At 29.4% G+C, this 20,049-nt stretch overlaps 1 protein-coding gene across 1 annotated transcript in view; it reads right to left on the reverse strand.

The window, feature by feature from the left end:
- Positions 1–1,148: 1,148 nt before the first annotated feature.
- Art4 (arginine methyltransferase 4) overlaps positions 1,149–20,049 on the reverse strand; it is a 29,413-nt gene continuing 10,512 nt past the window's right edge. The window contains exons 4-8 of the mRNA XM_011504071.1: positions 18,652–18,918; positions 10,911–11,133; positions 5,683–5,969; positions 1,524–1,657; positions 1,149–1,229 (exon numbers count right to left, since the gene is read on the reverse strand). Coding sequence (XP_011502373.1) covers positions 1,194–1,229; positions 1,524–1,657; positions 5,683–5,969; positions 10,911–11,133; positions 18,652–18,918 — 947 coding nt within the window. The 3' untranslated portion in view covers positions 1,149–1,193. The remainder of the gene's footprint in view (positions 1,230–1,523; positions 1,658–5,682; positions 5,970–10,910; positions 11,134–18,651; positions 18,919–20,049) is intronic.

Raw genomic sequence — 20,049 nt, forward strand, 5'->3', positions numbered from 1 at the left:
ATATTGTATATTTCATTATAATATATAAAAGTATAAAATTCACAAAATATTTTGATATTATCAGTAATCGATATAAGTTAAGATTGAAGATATATTTTACATGTACTTGTCTAGGGTCAGACTAAAATACTTCCAGAGATGTTCGATGGAAGAATTGCTAGCAAATGGAAGGGGATGGCGCATTTATACAATATTTAACACATAGCGTATCTTGGTATTTTTTTCTCTTTATTTATTGACAAACTACACAATAAAGTTGATTCTAAAATCGTGTTGAGAATCTGTGAGGTTTCCGTTCCTTAGTGGTTTCATGTGGAGATAGCGTACACTGGAAGTCGAGGTTGCAGGTTGTAAAGCTCCGAGTCCTCTTGGTGCAGTGCGCTTGGTGTAAATTACTATACTGAGAAATGCAAGTGCATAAATCCTTGACACTCCTTGTATAGTGTCACGCATAACCTTTACTCCGGAGTACAGCTCCGTTCAGTAACGGCTTAGGGCCTGAATCCAAGGAATAGATCCGAATACAGCGACGTTTAATGCAGAAGTTTCAATGTCCGAGTGCCAATACACAAGTTTCAATTTTTATGTACCAATACACAAGCGTTGAGTTTCAATTTTTCGAGTGCCAATGCACAAGTTTCAAGTTTCAATTTTTCGAGTGCCTGAATGCACAAGTTTCAGGTTTCAATTTTTCGAGTGCCTGAATGCACAAGTTTCAAGTTTCAATTTTACGAGTGACAATGCATAAGCTTCAAGTTTTAATACAGAAATTTTTATGTCTTACCTACTTGTATGGTGAGTGCGTAGGTGGTCCGCTTCTTATTTAATATTCACTCTTGGAAGGCAATCAGCACTTTTGACTGCATAACTGTGGCGCACTTAAATTAATTATAAATTATTTAGTTACGCTGTTGGTTTACGATCTTATTGTTGCTGAGTCTAGCTGAATTATGTGTGTATTAGTAAAACTGATTAACTGATAATTGAGAAAAATACAGTGAGCAATAACTAATGAGTGAATGATTCGTAAAAATACAGTAAGCGCTTGTACGTGGCGAGCTGCTTTTAAATATTAGCGTGGCAGCTTGCCATGCTGGCAGCAGTGTTCGAGCTTGATGTTAGGCCGAAAGTCTTAATGTTGGAGAATGTTCGAGAACTCCAAAAGGGCACTGCCTTGGAAGGTTCGAGAATCTTCAATCGACGTTGCTATGCGGAAATATTGTTGGACACTAGAAAATAAGGCGTAGACTATACAAGAATTCGTAGAATCAATGTTTGCAAACATAAGCATCCGAAAGCTTGTTTTTTTTTTTAAATTCTTCGAAATTGCTCCAATCCCGAACAGTACTATTGAAATAATTAACACACTAATAAAAAATAATATTGATTTAGAATTATAATTTATATACAATTTATTTTTTGGTACGTACTTTTAAATATTATTTGGATTAAATATTTTAAATGTAGTTTTTTTTCTGATTTACAATATAATAAACGGGTCACATATTTTAATTTATACATACTGTAGTTGGTGAAGTAAACATATTAGGAGTGATACCGCCACCAATTAACTGTGCTGCTTGAGTACTTGTAGCAGAAACTGCCACTCTTCCACGACCAGTACTGGATATTGAACCTGGATGTATATTTGGTTGGCCTACAATAAATTGCAAACAATAATAGTTTTATATAATATGTAAATATATAATTAAAAAATAATAATATGCTTATAAATTTAATTTTTATTTTTATAAAATACATGAAGATTTAAGCTTATTTTAATGGTAACATAATACTTATAATTATTTATGATTTACTTTAAACTTTTAAAAATGTTCGTTTCAATCATTGTTATTGTTTTTTATTAATCATTAATAGTATAAGATGATCTTCTACTTGCTAAACTATTAATCCACATTGAGAAAGTACAAGTGAAATTAATATTTATACTATTGATATTCAATGTAATTTTCCTCAGATCCTTTATTATAAATTGATTTATATGAGTGCTGGCAAGTTTATTTAAAGAAAAAATAAGTATATTAATGATATAAAATATTTTCTTTCGTTAACATTATAATAGTCATAACATTAATAGTCATTAAATTAATGGAATAAATATATAGTGTATAAAATGTATATTGAACCCAAATACAAAATAAAGTTAATACCAATAATTAAACGTTATAGCAAAATAATAGAAGTCAGAAGTGTACATATCTAAGTGAACGACTTTAAATAAATCACAATAAATGGTGATCATAAAATAAAAACACTGTTCGAGATCGTGAGAACATTTTTCTTGCCACAACTTCCCATGGTCGTTGGGCACTCAAGAAGATCAATATATCTGAAAAACACTCGTGAATAGTTATATTATTTATTCTCACATATCTAAAATATGCTCATTATTTTTCGGTGCAGTTAAACGATCTTGTTGTTTACTGCGAAGAAGACGTAGACACTGAAAGAGTATCAGATATACGTAAACTATCAAGTACAAAACATTTCCTAAATTTCACTGCAATCCAAAATCCAGTACGTGCGACAACAAGCAATCGGTGTACGTGCGCACTCGGCATCTTAAGACAATGCTTACATTGTTCTCAACTATACCGAATTTTGTCGATCGTGTTAGATAACCGACCACGCCCTAGAGAACCCCTCATATCGCTAAGTCCCAGACAAGGAAGAGATGACCAATAGTAGACCCCCCCCCCCCCCCCCCCCCCCCAATTTCACTGCAATCCAAAATCCAGTACGTGCGACAACAAGCAATCGGTGTACGTGCGCACTCGGCATCTTAAGACAATGCTTACATTGTTCTCAACTATACCGAATTTTGTCGATCGTGTTAGATAACCGACCACGCCCTAGAGAACCCCTCATATCGCTAAGTCCCAGACAAGGAAGAGATGACCAATAGTAGACCCCCCCCCCCTTCCGACACCTTGCCGATTTAGCATATTCAAGACTACACCCGGAAGGAAGTGGAAATGAAGGCGTGCATGGTCCATCATGCTGCCCAAAGTCAAACTCTGATTGGATACAGGAAAAAAGAACGGGTGCCTAGTGGAACCGGGTCAGTGAACTATTTAAGAAGGACAATGCAATGCACCGACTCCTATTTGCACAAGAAAAGTCACTACTTATTTTCAAGGAGGACCAGAGAAAAGTTGAGCAACTGAGTCTTGTAAAATATCTTTCTACTTCTGCGATTAAATATTCAGTTACATTTAGTCTCATCGAGCACATATCGCACAAGGACTGAGATTCTCGTTATCTCAAGGAGAAGCAAAAGAAAGTTCAAGTGCAAGCAGATCATACATGGAAGCTTCCCATCAAGCCTGTAACGAGAAACTGAAAATGTAACACTACAACTTCAAATAAGTTCAGACTTCTAGTGTAGATTCTTCCCTTTACGATCCATTCAGAAAACGGACCGAAAGCTATCCGAGGCGAGAAGCTTCCTGCGCATGCTCACTTATCAAGACCAGCAATTCACGCCATTGAATGGCGAGCATTGCTTTAACCTCTATCTTAGGCACGTGCTCATTCACACGGCCCACTATTCAGAGGCAACGGCACGAAGAATTGTAGTGTTCGTTCAGAGCACAACAAACGATCACAACCTCTGAATTGAAATATATCGCAACGCCATATTCATTAGCGAGAATAATAAAGGTTCATTTATAATCTCAAGAATAATAATCCCTACATTGGAAAGTAAATGGAATAAACTATAATAAGAAATACATGTATTAATTATTGAATCAGTGCATCAACACTTTCTCCAACACAACATCTAGTGGTTTAAGTTTAAGTGGTTAAGAATACACTAACAAGATTATTATCACTGTTTACCTAAAGAAACTCTCGCCTATTCATTGTATCCTACTTTCAATCTGACCTCGATAGATCACTGACTATTTATTATATTCTTATATTAAATAAAAGAAAATCAAGTCATAAAAGGCCGTGTTGAATTATTGCACTATCCATTCCATGTGCCAGCAAGCCTCCCCTCAACACCTCAGGGAAGCTTTAGTCAGCAGCGGAATGGGGGGGGAGGGCATTGCTGACACATCTGGTGACAGCATTGCAACTTGTAGACAGCGAGAAGGAAAGGAAGGTCTGCATGCAGTAATGCTTGATGTAGTTACCGGGCGGAACGAAAATGCAGATGTCCAAACTATAGGTTTTCCCGTGTTTATGGTATTGTTTTTCCAAATGTTTTATGTCACTAGTGCTTGAGAATTTTGAGCAAGCGAAATTTTAAAATCCAAATACAAATTTTACGATGTTACTTGCCAGATGTTTTATTGCATTGACAAAAAGATATTCATATTTATTGCTGATAAATAATAAATTTTTTAATCAATTATAACACGAATCAGAGTATATGTGAGCGAATTTTTAATGTTTATTTTATGGCTCGAACTGCCAATTCAATAGTTCAGTGGATTAGTCTTTCGCCATAGCGATTAGGAAGAAAGAAGGCACAAGTGGAAAGGCTGAAAAGTATAATGTAATATATTTGAGTTCAATTATTATTTATTTTGGTTATGAATTATAATAATATTGTAGCGTTGTTAGTTGTTTCTATTGAGATAGAGAATTATTATATTGTAGCGGTGTGAGTTCTTTCTTGTTCTTGATTGTCTGAGATTTCAGTTGCAGTTCGTGCTCACGCTAGTGATACTGATGTGTGAGATGCACTAACTAATAATAAGAATCAATGAACGAGATGTAGAAAAATCATGAGCCAGATGTGTAGTGATTGAATGGATATTAAAGGAACAGTCGTGCGGCGCGTGGCGCGCTGCGCTTAAATATTCGCCGCATAGCTTTCGACGCCGACAACAGCGCTGTAGCCTGTTGCTATGCCGAAACCGTTTCGACGTCATAGAGAGAAGCTCTGGAATATTCTAGAAGCTTCATCGACGTTGCTATACGAAAATATCGTCGTATATTAGACGTTATGGTGTAAGAAAATTCCTGGAATTGCTGAATCATGTTTCAAACAAGCGTTTATAATTCTCCCAATTGTAATCTTGAATTAAGCTGCCTCAATCCCGAACAATATGTTAATTTTGACATATTTTTTAAATTCTGATTATAATGCTAGACAATATTATGTCTCATGGATTAAAGCTCACAAAACTTTTATATTAAAATAAGACTAAGAATCAGTATATAAAAATGACTTATTTAAATTATTCCATTACTTAATAATTTATTAGTTGACTACCAACACTTATAGTAAATCAGATTCTAATATAAGCAAATCTAATATAAGTTGTTGATAAAATATATTATTTGGTTATTACAGAATTTTGAAATATTTGTATTAATAACTAGTTTCAGCTCATCATATAGTTATAGTAATTAAATTATTGAAATAGTAGTTCAATATTATTTATGCTATTATCTAAACTATGTTAATAAACTGTATTTTTAACAAGATTACTCAAATAGATATTATATATAACAAAAAACAAAATAAAAATAATTAAAATAAACATTTAAAATAAACTATATATGCTTTTATCAGTGGTTCAATTTAAGTCTACAATTTTTTTATTATTAGTATTAAATTAAGAATAAATTCATTCTATAAATTATCTAAATTAACAATTCACATTAATGTAAGGCTTTATTTGTTGCTTAATATATAATTACCAATTGCCAGAAGGTTACCAGAGTTAACTAAAGTTCCTGTATCCATAGATACTTCTCCGAGGCCATTTACAGATATCCCATTAACCATATTTACAGCTTGACGAGCTCCTTGAACATCTAATGTACTCCAGTACGATTCACTAGGTGATGTATTATTTAGACCTGGTGGTGGTTGAACAGCTGCTCCGGTGTATCTAAAGTATGGATTCTTTAAATCTAATGTGTTTTTGCTACTTCCCATATTTGTTCCTTCCAATTTTAATTCAATAGTAACATCATACGATTGTCTATAAATGACAAACAAATAGATTAAGGACCAGATAATTAAATAGGAAAAAATTTATAATAAAACACAATGTTTAAAGTATTATTTATTACAATATTCAAGTGTAAGTTTCATGGATATTTATTTGATATACTTAATTTTATTTTACATAGTTGTTTACTTTTTGCTTTTTACAGAAGCTCTGTGTGTATGTGTCTTTACCACATAACATGTAATCCGCAAATAAAAAATAAATAAAATTTGGAAGATACTGTATAATGTATTAAATAGATTACTTTTTAAAAATATAGATACATAAGGCTAATATAGTTACAAAATTTTAATAAGCAGTTATATGATTCAGATTTTTATATTCATTATTTCACATTCATATTAATAAAAACATCTCAATATAATCATAGTAAATAAAATTATATGTATTTTAAAACATATCGTAATCTATTTACTGTAAAAAATTATTTAAATTGTAAAATAAACCTAATCTTTATATTATAAGTAATCACCTTAATCATAACATTTCAAATCTTAAAAACCCAAACAATATGAATTAAAATATCAACATTTATTGTACTACTTTACATTGAACATATAAACTACTATTTCAGATATATTATAAATAAATTTGAAACCTACTTCTATAGTAATATATTACATAATTATTTAGAGAGCTCATAAGGCAAGTAACAGAAAGATGTTCCCCGTTCAAGAAATTAAATACATAATGATTGCAGAATTTATCTAACTATAGTATTTAAAAATTAAAAAAATAATCTATATAATATACACAATGAATAAAAATGATCTTATTATAAATAACAAGAAACTGAAATTCTTATGAATTTTAATTTTTTCTATATATTTCTACGTATTTTTTAATGTTTTTCCAATATATGGCAATGTAATATGTAATTTATATAAACAAGTTTAGAAATGTTTACATATTCTCCATTAACAATATCCTTTTAAGAGTGAAAGTAAAATCTGTTCATCATCAAATAGCGGTGAATTTATTTTTAAAGCATAAATATTTAAAGCAAGCACTTGTTTGAGTCAATTAAGAGACACACTGAACTGTAAGAAGCCTCCACACTCAGTTCTGTATCGGAGCTGTTCTCTGGATTAAGGCGCTGCAGTTTCTCTATTAGATGTCGCTGTATTCGGAGCTGTTCTTTGCGCCCTTGCACTTGCAGTGCACGCTATATCTTCACGTGAAAAAACCACTAAGGAACGGTAAAATCACAACGATTCTCACCAATATCGTAGAATCATATTTGTTTGTTTGTAAATCAGAACTTAATAAATAGCACGAAAAACAATTATGATGATTACTGAATTGAAGTATTAACCTTTCACTTATCCACACTGTTCCACTAGTAAAATGGTGGATATCGTCTAATCCAACCACCTTGGCCTTTCGACCATCGGGTGACTGGAATTTCGAACATTTGGTTAGACATAGAATAAGATACAATATAAGAAAGAGTACCTGGCTTTTATCTTCATTTAAATTTACTTAATTCCTAAAAACTCATTGTCAAATTTTTTATGTACAAAGTAATCGCAACTACATTAAAGTGCATTCAGCGTATTTCTCTTACTATTTATCACAATAAATATTTTCTATTATCAACTAAGATTGAAAATTAGTTTCGATTGTATTATGTTATATAATTTATAATTTTTTAATTTCTTCGAATTAAGTTTTAACATATTTCTCTATTTTAGGGTGAAATCTTGTATATATTATTTCTTATTTGAAGATTATTTGGCATAATATTTCTTTTTCGAGTATGGATTCTTTTTTACTCTCCTATTTCACCATTCAAGAGATCTATAAAAATAATTACGCCATTGTAAAGATATGAGTATAAGGATGTAATTATGTTCACGAGTTAATATTAAAGTTAGATAAAATGACTACATGCAACATATTCAAATATATACACCTTCCTGGTTCTAAATACCAAAGCAGCTAACGTACAATAAAATAAAGTTTATCCATTCTATTGATTTTTATATTTGATATATAAATGAAGACTGAGAAAATAGAAAACCACTGTTTATATAAGAGTTTACTTTTATGTATATATTAAAAATATATTTTTGGTAGGAAATGTTTATATAAATTTGATAACATTCTTTTCTATAGTAAATAAATATAACGAAGAATTGCATTTCTAAGTTATCTAATTAATGTATGGAATCTGAAATTCACCACGTTTGAATGTTTATGTTAATATTTACTAATTAAATAAAATATTTTATAATTATAAGTCAGGTACTAATTAAAAAACTTATTTTTCAAGAAAGTGAATTGTTATTCTACTAGAATATATGTTTTTAATTATATTAATAATATAATTACCATTATACTATCTTAAATGTTTCAAAATGTGAATTTTAATATTTTAAAATACTAGTATACTTACAATGCTTAATAATAATATAAATAAAATCCATATTATTTTATAGAATTTATGAAAATTATTTAAAAAAATTAATAGTTAATGTTTGATAAGTGACTAAGTTATAAATTACGATCTAATTTAACTTAAAATTATACAAATTTATAATTAATTAATAGAAAATTGTTCTATTATTGCGATTTATTGAGAATAAGTCACTCATCTAAAGTTATTTGAGGGAAAAATTCCATGTACTTTCGCTGTTAACATTTCATATCTATTATACATTTGTAATGTATTTGTTCGAGATTGAAGCAAGATTATATTTACAAAATAGAAGTTTTATGAAAATATTAAATAATATAAATGAATTTAAGAAAATGATGCTTATCATATTAATTTACACGATTATTTTTTAAGATATAACCTTTATTATTATAACTTATTGTTACATTTCTATATTTAGTATGCGTATAAATAAAAAAATTTTTTATTATACATACTAATAAAGCTTCATAAAAAGAAATAATAATAGAGGAAATAAATATAATATTGAAATCACTTAATTTTATTTAATCAAGATATTTACTGTGGTATAAGTCATAATTACAACAAATTCTTTCATACTTTGATGTCCACAAGGCATAAAAAATAATAGATAATGATAAGTGTTGTATTATAAAGCCAATTAATTATATGCTATTTAAATATACTTCTAAATAAAGTAAACATTTCAATAAAACTAACATAAAATTAATGTCCCATAGAAGGAAAAATGATTATCGTTGTACGGGATTGAAGCAAGCTCCAAGACCGCCGATTGTCGGTACACAGGCCATTTAGATCTCAGATTTCTGTAAACACTTAGGACGAGAATTTTCGTATACTTGTTATGTTTTGGTTTCAAATGGCCCGCAATGTTTATATGGTCTTTGGGTAATAATCTCGCCCGGAATTCTCTAAAAATTATTACGCCTTGATTTTTCTTTCGTCGAATTCTCGAATCTTCTAGATTCTTTTTTTGTGCGCCTTATGTAATATTCCAGTGCAGCAACGACGATGGCTTGTTGCCAGCTAAGGAAGCCGCCGCGTGAATATATAAGGCAAGCACGCGGCGTGCCTCGCTCTCTTACTGAACTGCGCTTGCTGCAAGCCTTTTACCGTGACCCGACCGCAGTGAACCGATCTAACCCTTTACCAGTAGAAGTCATGATACGGGTCTCGATCGGCCCTCAGCAGGACCGCCATGTAACGATCGGTATTTTCAGCAGAGCTGCCACGGAACGATCAAGCCTTCGGTTTTCGTGCGCGTATTCAAAAGGCTTATAGGCTCGTTGTAATTCTACCTCTCGTTCACTCATCTGTTATTACTCAGTGCGTTCTAGTATATACTGCGACAACGACACGTGGTCGCATGTTCGACAGCCAACCTAAAAATACATGTGCATTATTAAAAAGAGTCAGCAAGAACAGGTAATGATGTAACAGTGAAGCCATTGGAGTCGTAATCAAAAGGGGCACGCCAGCCACTCAACATGCCCTGTCGGTAATTTACAAAGTACATCCCTTTATATTATTTAATCAAGCTAGTCACCCACGGGGAAATCGAGTTTCATATAACTTCTATTCAAAGAGTTGATATAAATGATGAAGTATGTCTCTCAGACTAACAATTCTGAGAACCTCCATCTCATCTCCATACAGTAGTCACAGGTAACGCAATACGCTCTCGCAGGCGAACACGCCGGAGAACGTAGGTTCACCGCACTACAGTCGACTGATGACGCAATACGCTCAATTACATTGTGAAGGTCAGACAACAGTTTATCAAATAATCGACTATAAACACATTTTCATCATGTTCTTCAGAGCTCGAAGGTTTATAATTTATTATCTTGCGTGTGACTAGCTTTCAAGTGCTCCCATCATAACCAGAGACATAATTGATTACGTACCAATTTGCATCAAGACTTTTTACACTCCATCAAGTATGATAATTCTTTCTACCAAGTATACTTGATTCCAACACCATCTTCTCATGCTCATGAATGAGCATCATCGACTACACAGGCTGATCCTTACAATATCAGTATAAAACCGACATTCAGGATCCATAGTAATCTCCATAGCCTTAACGACATTACCCTGAAGATGTAACCTCACCACAGCAATAGAATATTTTCCCCTCTCTCACCAGAAGCAATCAAACTGCAATATTATAATAATTGACAACAAGAATAAACGATATTTTCAAACATTAATAATATACTGTACTTAATTTCAGCCCTTCCACTTGTTATTTCCTCGTAAGGCATCACGACGAGACTAATCCACTGAACTATTGAATTGGCAGTTCGAGCCATTAAACAAACCCTTAATAATAGAACAGTATTTCATTCAGATTTTTTTTTAATTTCAAGATAAATTTATCAAAAACTATTTACACTAATAATATTAATAGATATGAATTCTAATTTAAAACTAATTTATTGATTTATATTAATTTAATAAAATTCTATATATAAAACAAGACTTACCTTTTGTTAGCAATTAAATTAACTATACCGGATAAAAGTTGTCCACTTTTGCAAAATAAAGGATTTTCAAGCAAACACCGAACTTGATACCAGTGAGTAAGAGGTTCTGTAGGAGCAGTACTTAGCCATACTTGTTGCGTAGACCCAATGAATGCTACATCAAACCAAAATGCTAGTCCATGACAAGTGCCACTTTCAAGAATATGAAAATCCACATTAATTTCTAAAAAATATATAATTTATATTACATATATGAACACGGTAATATACTTTTAATAATTGAAAAAATCAAACACTCTTTGCAATACTAAAAAATGTATTTTAGTAATAGTTTGAATTTAAATCCCAATTGTGGGAATAGTTTCTGTTAATATATGAAAAAAATATCAATTTAATCTGAGTTTTTTTAATTCTAATCACCCAATGTTATATATTTATTCAAATAATTTATTTGTGTATATTAAAATTTACAATTTATTTATTGATGTATATTACTTTTGTTGCCTTGCTTTGAATTGAACGAAACACTACATTCATCCTTTCCCTCACTATATAGGTATTTAATTAATATTGAATCGTCATTGTAACTTGATTACTAGTATATGTTCCATACATTTAAAGTATCCAATATTTGTCAAAAACAGCAATACATTTTTATAAAATAGAAGATTAAACTAAAGTTAGGAAATTAAAGTCTTTACAAATAATTTTATTTGTCAAAATAATCTAGAATGAATAAATGATGCTACCTTATATATAAAAATTTGTATTATTATATACAATTATAATTATAATATTAATATATTTACAATTAAAAATATCTTTCTAATGGAATTTTAAAAAATCGCTGTACTTTCATAATTTAATAACTAAACAATTTACATACAACAAAAATATAAATTATTTTCAGTAATTTTTAAGCCACATAATTTCAAAAAAAAAAAATTTATATTCACCACTATTGCAATATTAAAGAATAAAAATAACAATTTTCACCGAAAATTGTATATATTTATTAACATAAATCAATAATCAGTAAAATTATCATGTATTATTGCTAAGTAACTATTTCTGCAGAAAACAATTGATACTAATGAATTTTGTAACAAAATTTATTTATTGTATTCGTATATTCTCCCTGTATAACATTTTCAAGAGGAAAAGATTAATGATTGAATCGAAAATTCAAATTACACAAAATGATTTATCTATGTATAATTGATTATTGATACCAGACCTGATTAATTAAAAATTATTCATAAAAACTCTAAGTTATATTCGTAAACACAACTCGATTGTATACAATGAATGTTACAACAAAATTTATGCGGAAGTAAAATTAAATTAAAATTAGAATATAAATTGATAGTATTGTATAATGACAGTAATAATAATGTAGTGAAATACTTGCAATAATTTACAATAAAAATTAATAATAACGAAAATAATCATGTTAATCATGGATTAAACTTTTTAACACTGAATAGTTCAAAGTATAATACGTAATTTTATTAGGAATTATAAAAATTTTATATTAATTTTATTAATTCCATTGCCCTTTATTTATAAATTCGTTCGTTCATCTCAGATGAATTTTATAAATTTTGATTGTAATTTAATATTAATTATTGTCAACATTTTTTAGTAAAAACAGTTCAATAGTAATAAACCTAAATATGAAATTTAGACAATTTAATAATGCTATTTATATACACATATTTGGAATAAAAAAATACAAGAAAACTTTTCTATGAAATTTTTTTTTTTTAATTTTCCTTATGGATAAATTTGTAAATATTAATATATTTCATACTATTTTTAAAATATTGAATATTAAATATTCATAATTAAGCTAAAGAATTAATATATAATTTAGTTACAAAAATATTTGACCGTGATATAATGAATAGCTTCTGAAAGTTCTGAAGTGAAAATAAATATAAATGAAAACATATTTCTAATATAATTAAGTATGGTATTTCATTACATTATAAAGAAAGAATTGCTAAGGCAATTCATTATTTGCACGAGATTTCTTGTTACTGTATTTTACTAAAACGTAAAGCCTATTTCATATACTGACTTAGTGTATTACTTTTATATGATACCTAGTTTCAATGTCGGTTATTTAATGTGTCAATTGCATAACACGTTTAAAATATCCACAATTAGAGCAATATGTAAAAAAAGCTAAAAAGGTTAATAAAAAGGAAGCGGTACTCTGTAAGGAAGAATAAAGTAATTTTGTGATTCACTAGTACGTTTTTGAACTTCAATAAAGGTGTATTATATCAATGGCTAACACATACTTAATTATTTTATTAAATTTAATGGTGTGATGAATATACCATAAAACTAAGTTAAATGATTGACTGTAAGCAAATTTTTCCATAGCATTTACAAAAGAAATGTGAGTCCATTTACCGTTTTTAATTTTTACACGCACTGTATGTTTTGATCTTCGTTCTTCCTCAATTCTTTCTAAATTCTATCTTTTCTTATCTTATTTTACTAGTTGTACACCAATAAGTCTGTCATCTTTTATTATTATTATATATATATATATATATACTTATCGCTACAAATATAAATATAATTATGATTTATATAATTTTTTTTCTATTATTCATGCTAATATTTAAGAAAATAAAAACATTTTTTTTCTTTATATAAGATTCATATTATTTATTATAATATATTATGGATTCAATATTCAATGTTGATTAATAAAAAATTATTTTATTACTTTTGAAATTCCGAATTGATAGTATATTTAATGAATTAATCTTGATATTCTAAATTTTTTAATATATTACATGTTATCAAGGATATATTGATATTTATGAAAATATAAAATTTAAAAAAATTTAGTTATACTTTGGCCAACAATTCAGTAAATGAGAATCGTAATTTTTCTTAATGCATTAATTATAGATAAGTAATCATAAATATTAACACAAATTTTTTTTTTAAGAAAATCATACTATATCCTATGTAATTAGAATATAAATATTAACGATAAATTAATAACGAAAACATTTTAAATGTCATGTGTTTTATAATATTCCTGTGGATTTATTTAATGTTATGAAGCTGCCATTAACGAGTAAGTCAGAACATGCCCAAAATTGTAATCATGTGCGGGTGTGATTTTGATACTTTGATGTCGTAATCCACTTTAATGTTGTTTATACAGTATTACTGTGCAAAGAAACTTGGTATATTTGAATTAATAAAGATTAATAGATTATATTCATTATAATTTTATATTAAATCAAATTACTGTAAATTTCTTAGTTTAACAAATTTAATTAATTTTATATTTTGTTAAAATTATAAGTATATTTCTTATTAATTTTTTTTATAAATAATCGGCAAATGTCCAGTGATTTACAATTTATTTGAAAAATAAAATTATAAATGTTATACTTTATTACAAAACGAAATCCCTTTTTTGATTGAATTGGGTTTGATTATAATATAATACAAATTCTAGAAATATATGATTGTCGAGAATCAATTTTCTATTGCCTATACCATCTAAACCCATGAGGCAATCATCGATCAAAAATCGGAAATTTTTGATATTATATAAAACTTATAATTTATTGTTTAGAGATATTTATTATAGTTCCATTATATTTAATTTTTTAAAAATAAGCTCAGGTTTCCATTATTTTGTAAATAAATCATTTATTGGAGGTATAATTACTTTTGTGATTAAAATTTTAACCTATTTTTTTTATAGATAATTTCATTAGCGCATAAATATAAATATCCTGTATAGCTAATAGATTAAAATATGTTATGAAATTTAGAATGTAGTTCGATAAATTTTAATTTTAATAGCTTTATGTTCGGAATTTTTGTAAGCATTTTAGTCCTCGAATGTTTGTAAAAATTTAACAAACAGCATTCTCAAATACAGCTCAAAGCTTTGATTCTCGAATGTTCAGCAAGGCTGCTTAGTCTTCGCAAAGCACCGTTGATTGAATTCTCGCATCATCCAAAGCGTCGCTTTCGCCGAATTCTCGAATAGCCCAAAGCTTAGATTCTCGAACCTTCCATAAGGCGGCTAGCTCCGCATAGCAGCATGAAGCAGTGTTGCCAGGTTTAGCTGCCGCGCTGATACTTGAGGAAGCGCGCATCAAGACTTCCGATAGTTATCACTCAGCAGTCACACAGTACACAGTGTCAGTTATTCCTCCAAGTCATTTACTCGTCCTAGCCACGCCATTAAACGGAGTCTACAGCGGAGAGAAACTCACGCAACACACGCTCTCTTAGAGCAGCTATTGCAAGGAACACGCGTTAAATTCTCCAGTGCGCAGCGGTTAACAACCAGTCAAGGGCTGACTGCAGTACTAGGAAATAGTTGAGTACGCGAAACATGGTATCGTTCTTACTTTCACACTAAGGTTTACCTATTGAGAATAACTGCCACACTCCCCTTCTTAAGTATGGCTCTTCTCCCTGCTAATCCTTACTACGTTAGCACAGACCACAATTCCCATATTCTCTTTATGAGTATAGTCAACTCTCCCTGCTAATCCCTGCCACATTATCATAGATTATATTTCCATACTCCCCTTATGAGTGTTCTTCTTGCTAATCCTTTATCGTTAGCATAGACTTCAACCAAGCCATTTCCCCTTTCAGGGAATATACAAAATCCATTGCTGATTCCCATAACCTCATCGGCACCATCACCAATGACCAACTACATAATTGTGATAGAACATAATTCACACTCTACGACGAAAAGTGAATACAGAGCAATAGTGTAATTGTCAATAAAACCGGATAAACGCTGTCTTAACCGAAGTTCATATACACTTTACATATTTACGGCCCTTCTACTTATGTCCTTTCCTTAGAATCGCTGAGGCGGGCGACAAATGAACTGAACTATTGAACTTGGCAGTTTGAGCCAGAAAACTAAATTTATTTGATCTTTTGAATTCGATCAAATATATAAACTTTCGAACACATTATGTATTAATTAAATTTTAAAGAACTATATAATAGGAATATATACAATCATCACTACAATTGACATTAGATTGCCATTTAAGAAAAATAACTGATTAATAAACAATTATTTTGCCTGAGTAGCTGTTCGAGAGTGAAAAAAAATCTCACGAATTATATTCATTAGAAAACATTCAATAGCCATTATAATAAGGAATTATCGACATACAGAAAAATCTAAGAAAGTCCCGCCAAGGTTAGTATATCTGGAACATACTCGTAAACAGCCACTTTATTGCCTTTCGTACTACAGACGTAGTAATTGTTTTGAATGCAACGAAGTCCCTTGCGACATACCATCAAAACTCGGCTAGCTTGTTTACTAGAGTATATTTTGAGGATTAAATTATTTGTAAACAATTGAGTGAAAAATATTTCTTAGTATCCGTTACAACCCGACAATCGGTACGTGCGACCTTCGGCAATCTGCGTCGCACGTGTGCCTTCAATACCACCAGCAAGCATGCATTGTTGTCAAATACGACAAATGTTGCTGCTTGCATAGGCTAAGCGAAGACGCTTGACCAAAAATCACCTCCACCACGATGAGTCTCAGAGAGGGGCAAATCTTCCACTTCACGCATTGCCGCCAGAGATACTCCTTCGATATTCTCATTGTCTAAGCTTAATTTTTTATGAAGTGGGAAAAAGCCGTGCACATTCATCATGCCGCTGAAAAACGGTGCGCCCTGATTGGAAAACTAAGACCAGAAGCTCCTTGAATGGGGACTCATAGCAAAAGGCCTTAAAGATGGAAACAAGGCAGCGAAAGAACGCTGTCCGCGTGGGCAGCCAAGGGCTATCTCAAGAAAGGTTCAGTTCAAAAGGGGCTATTCTACAGAGAAGCACCAGGTCAGGAAGGAACTTTACGCTCTCGTAAGAATTGGTAAGCTAGTGACCAAAGTACGTGCGGAGATCTACTGACTAGAAGATACATCAACCTTAGTATTATCCGTCGACGGAACACTGATCACGTACGTTTGAGTTTATCGCATGCCACTTTGGTGGTCAACTTGATATTATCACTTCACCTACTAGAGGAACGGACGACCACGCACGCTTGTGCTTTGTGGTAAATCACTCAACCCAGGATCAGATCAAGAGACTGCATCACTGTGAGTACACTGTCCGCGTAACCTTATCATTCTTGCTCACCGATGGCAATGGACTTCATAATTAAACGATTTCAAGAGCTTCTCGTGTAGTGACACCTCCTATACAAGAAGCCGTTCAAGAAATCGCATTTTACATAAGATTCAAGAAGATACTGCAACACCCAGATGTAAATTCTGTAATAAATTGTATAATAAATGTATAATTAACCAACTCTCATGACTCTTGTACAGCCTCTCCATCTCACTCCTTACCTATCGTCTGCTAGTGCGGGCGGAAAACTAAGCTATTGAAGCATTAGCAGTTCGAGCCAAGAATTACATCACTATACTTTCGAACAGTAGCGAATATTAATTTTTATATAACAGTATTTATTGATAATGGTTATATTTGACTAAGAGTACATGTATTCATTGTATTCAAGTAAAGAATATATTAAAAGTTATTTAATTCATAAAATATTTTATATAGTATGTTTTCAATAAAAGTAAAATATATTAACTTATAATAGTAAATTAAACATAGATACGTTTTAAATCATAAAAATGATTCAGTTTGTACAAATTTGTATTAAGACAATATATTTTCTGATAAAAATTGCTTACTACATATAATTTTAAAAATAGAAAACAAAAAGGAAATAAACATGGATAAAAAAATATGAATATAATATAAATTTTATAGACACACAATAGTCTTCTACGAGCATTGACAAGTATATTCATGTAAACATACTACTAAACAGTGGTAACGGTAAGCAGCTCGAGTTAGCCGACATATCTAACGATGACAGCAGCAATTAGAAAAAAGCCGCTTCACATTACACCATGAATACAATGCTCAAGGTATAACTGTTCTTATTTTGTTTCTTTTCATTCGACCTTCGTGGCCGTTGTCATTCATATATCAATCAAGCTAGAATATCATTTGTCATAAGTCTTCAAAATAATCATTATAACGAAGATAAGCAATCGAACAAAATTCACGTTTGATAACTCACATTTTATGTATAACTCATAGTATTGATCTATATTAAATTAACTTTTTAAATTCTGCATTAACTCATATTCTCTGTCTTCCATCTTCAAAATATATTTATAAAATGGAATTTTTTATTATTTACAAAAATGTCGACATATTTATATGTTATTATATATAGTACTTAAGTATTTATAAAATTTATAATATCTAAATATAGTAGGCATTTCTTAAAATTTTTATTTGCAAAAGTTCTATAAATTTTTTTCTGGTAGTTTCCTATTAAAGCAGTAGAATGCACAGATAAGAACAATATATTTCTGTAAAAATATGTCAAACTCCTTACAAAATATTAGGAGTCACACTAATTAAAATTAATGTAGATTTGACATATTTATACAATGTACGCAAAATAAATGAAAATTTTAAACTTGATCGTGTCAGATCATACTTAAAATACTTTATATAATATTATAATATATATATATATATATATTATTATAATAATTATCTTACAACTTAAATAAAGAAATTAATTAAAAAATTTTTTATGTTTAAATGCCAATTATTTGCTGTTTTATTACGTAGTTTTTTACATGTAATATTTATAAATACATACCTATTTTGTGTAAATCTGTCTCATTAGCTGTTTGGAAATCAACGATATGACGAACGGATTTTGCCATGCATATACGAACATCAAATGTATCTACTATAGGTTGCCTAAAATATTCTTTAATTGCATGACTTTTCATAGCTGATAAGTCTACACCATGAAAGCATGTTTGATACCAAAAATTAGCTTTATTAAACTGTTCCATATATAAATATTCATCCGAAAATGGAGCTATGTGTAAATCCCCTCTAGATGGAAACATTCTACCTCCTAAAAATATGAACATACCTAATTATAAAAAAAACACGAAAGCCAAGTATACGTACTGTTCGAACAGTTCGAACGAAAATTAATTTATATACAATATTAAACAGTTTAAGAATATATTTACAACGCATAACTTTATTAATCCCAGTTTTTACTTTTATATATTATACTTTCAAATGATACTATAAATATATAAATTTTACATTCCTCATCACTTAGGCAATATAAAATATATACTAATTTTTAATGTAAATTTAATTTGATCATCGACTGAGTTTTTCTATTATGTACATATTATATAAAAGTAAGATATTAAATGATATTCGTGAAATGTTACTTGTCATATCATTATAAGTAAAAATGTTTATTATGCTAATATAACGACAAAAAATTCGATAATGGAATATTATAAAGAATATAAAAAAATTATAATTAATTGTTTTATTATATTGAATAGTATTATAACTTAAAAAAAAAAATAAATTAGGTAAATATAAGTATTTCATAAATTTTTCAAATTAAAATTAGTTTAACTATGATACACATAATAAAAACATTTAAATTTAAATATTACTTACATTGATACAATATATAATATAGATTACTAAACAAGATTCGAAAATTATCACAAGTTATATTTTACAATTGTTTTATGTTTGTCTACTTTTAAATTCATTTTATAAACGCAAATGTTTTTATTTAATTTGTTTTTAATGTAATATAGATATTTTTATGTTTACTAATTCAATATTTTGACCATCAGCAATTCCGAAAGGTTTACATATTAATATTGACTTTAATGTATCTTTAAAAAACCAAACTGCTATTATTCTTTAAACTATATAAAAATTCATTAAGACAATAATTATTTTTAAAACATAATATATTTTTTCATTATCAAGTGTTTGTAAGTCTAAGCCTATTTTTCAATCATTTTAAAAATATTAAAAAAAAAACTTTAGAGAACATTTGAATTAACGTCCTAAAATTTTAACGCGCTTTTTTAACTTTCACTACAATTCTATAATGAAAATAATAAATTTCCTCACAAAATACTTAAATATAAAAAATATTATTTAACCCACACGTAAAAAGCAAGTGGTTATCAATGTGGATAATTTATTTTCAAATTAC

The sequence above is a fragment of the Ceratosolen solmsi genome, unplaced genomic scaffold, assembly GCF_000503995.2.
Source record: "Ceratosolen solmsi marchali unplaced genomic scaffold, CerSol_1.0 scaffold26, whole genome shotgun sequence".
Taxonomy (NCBI): Eukaryota; Metazoa; Arthropoda; class Insecta; order Hymenoptera; family Agaonidae; genus Ceratosolen; species Ceratosolen solmsi.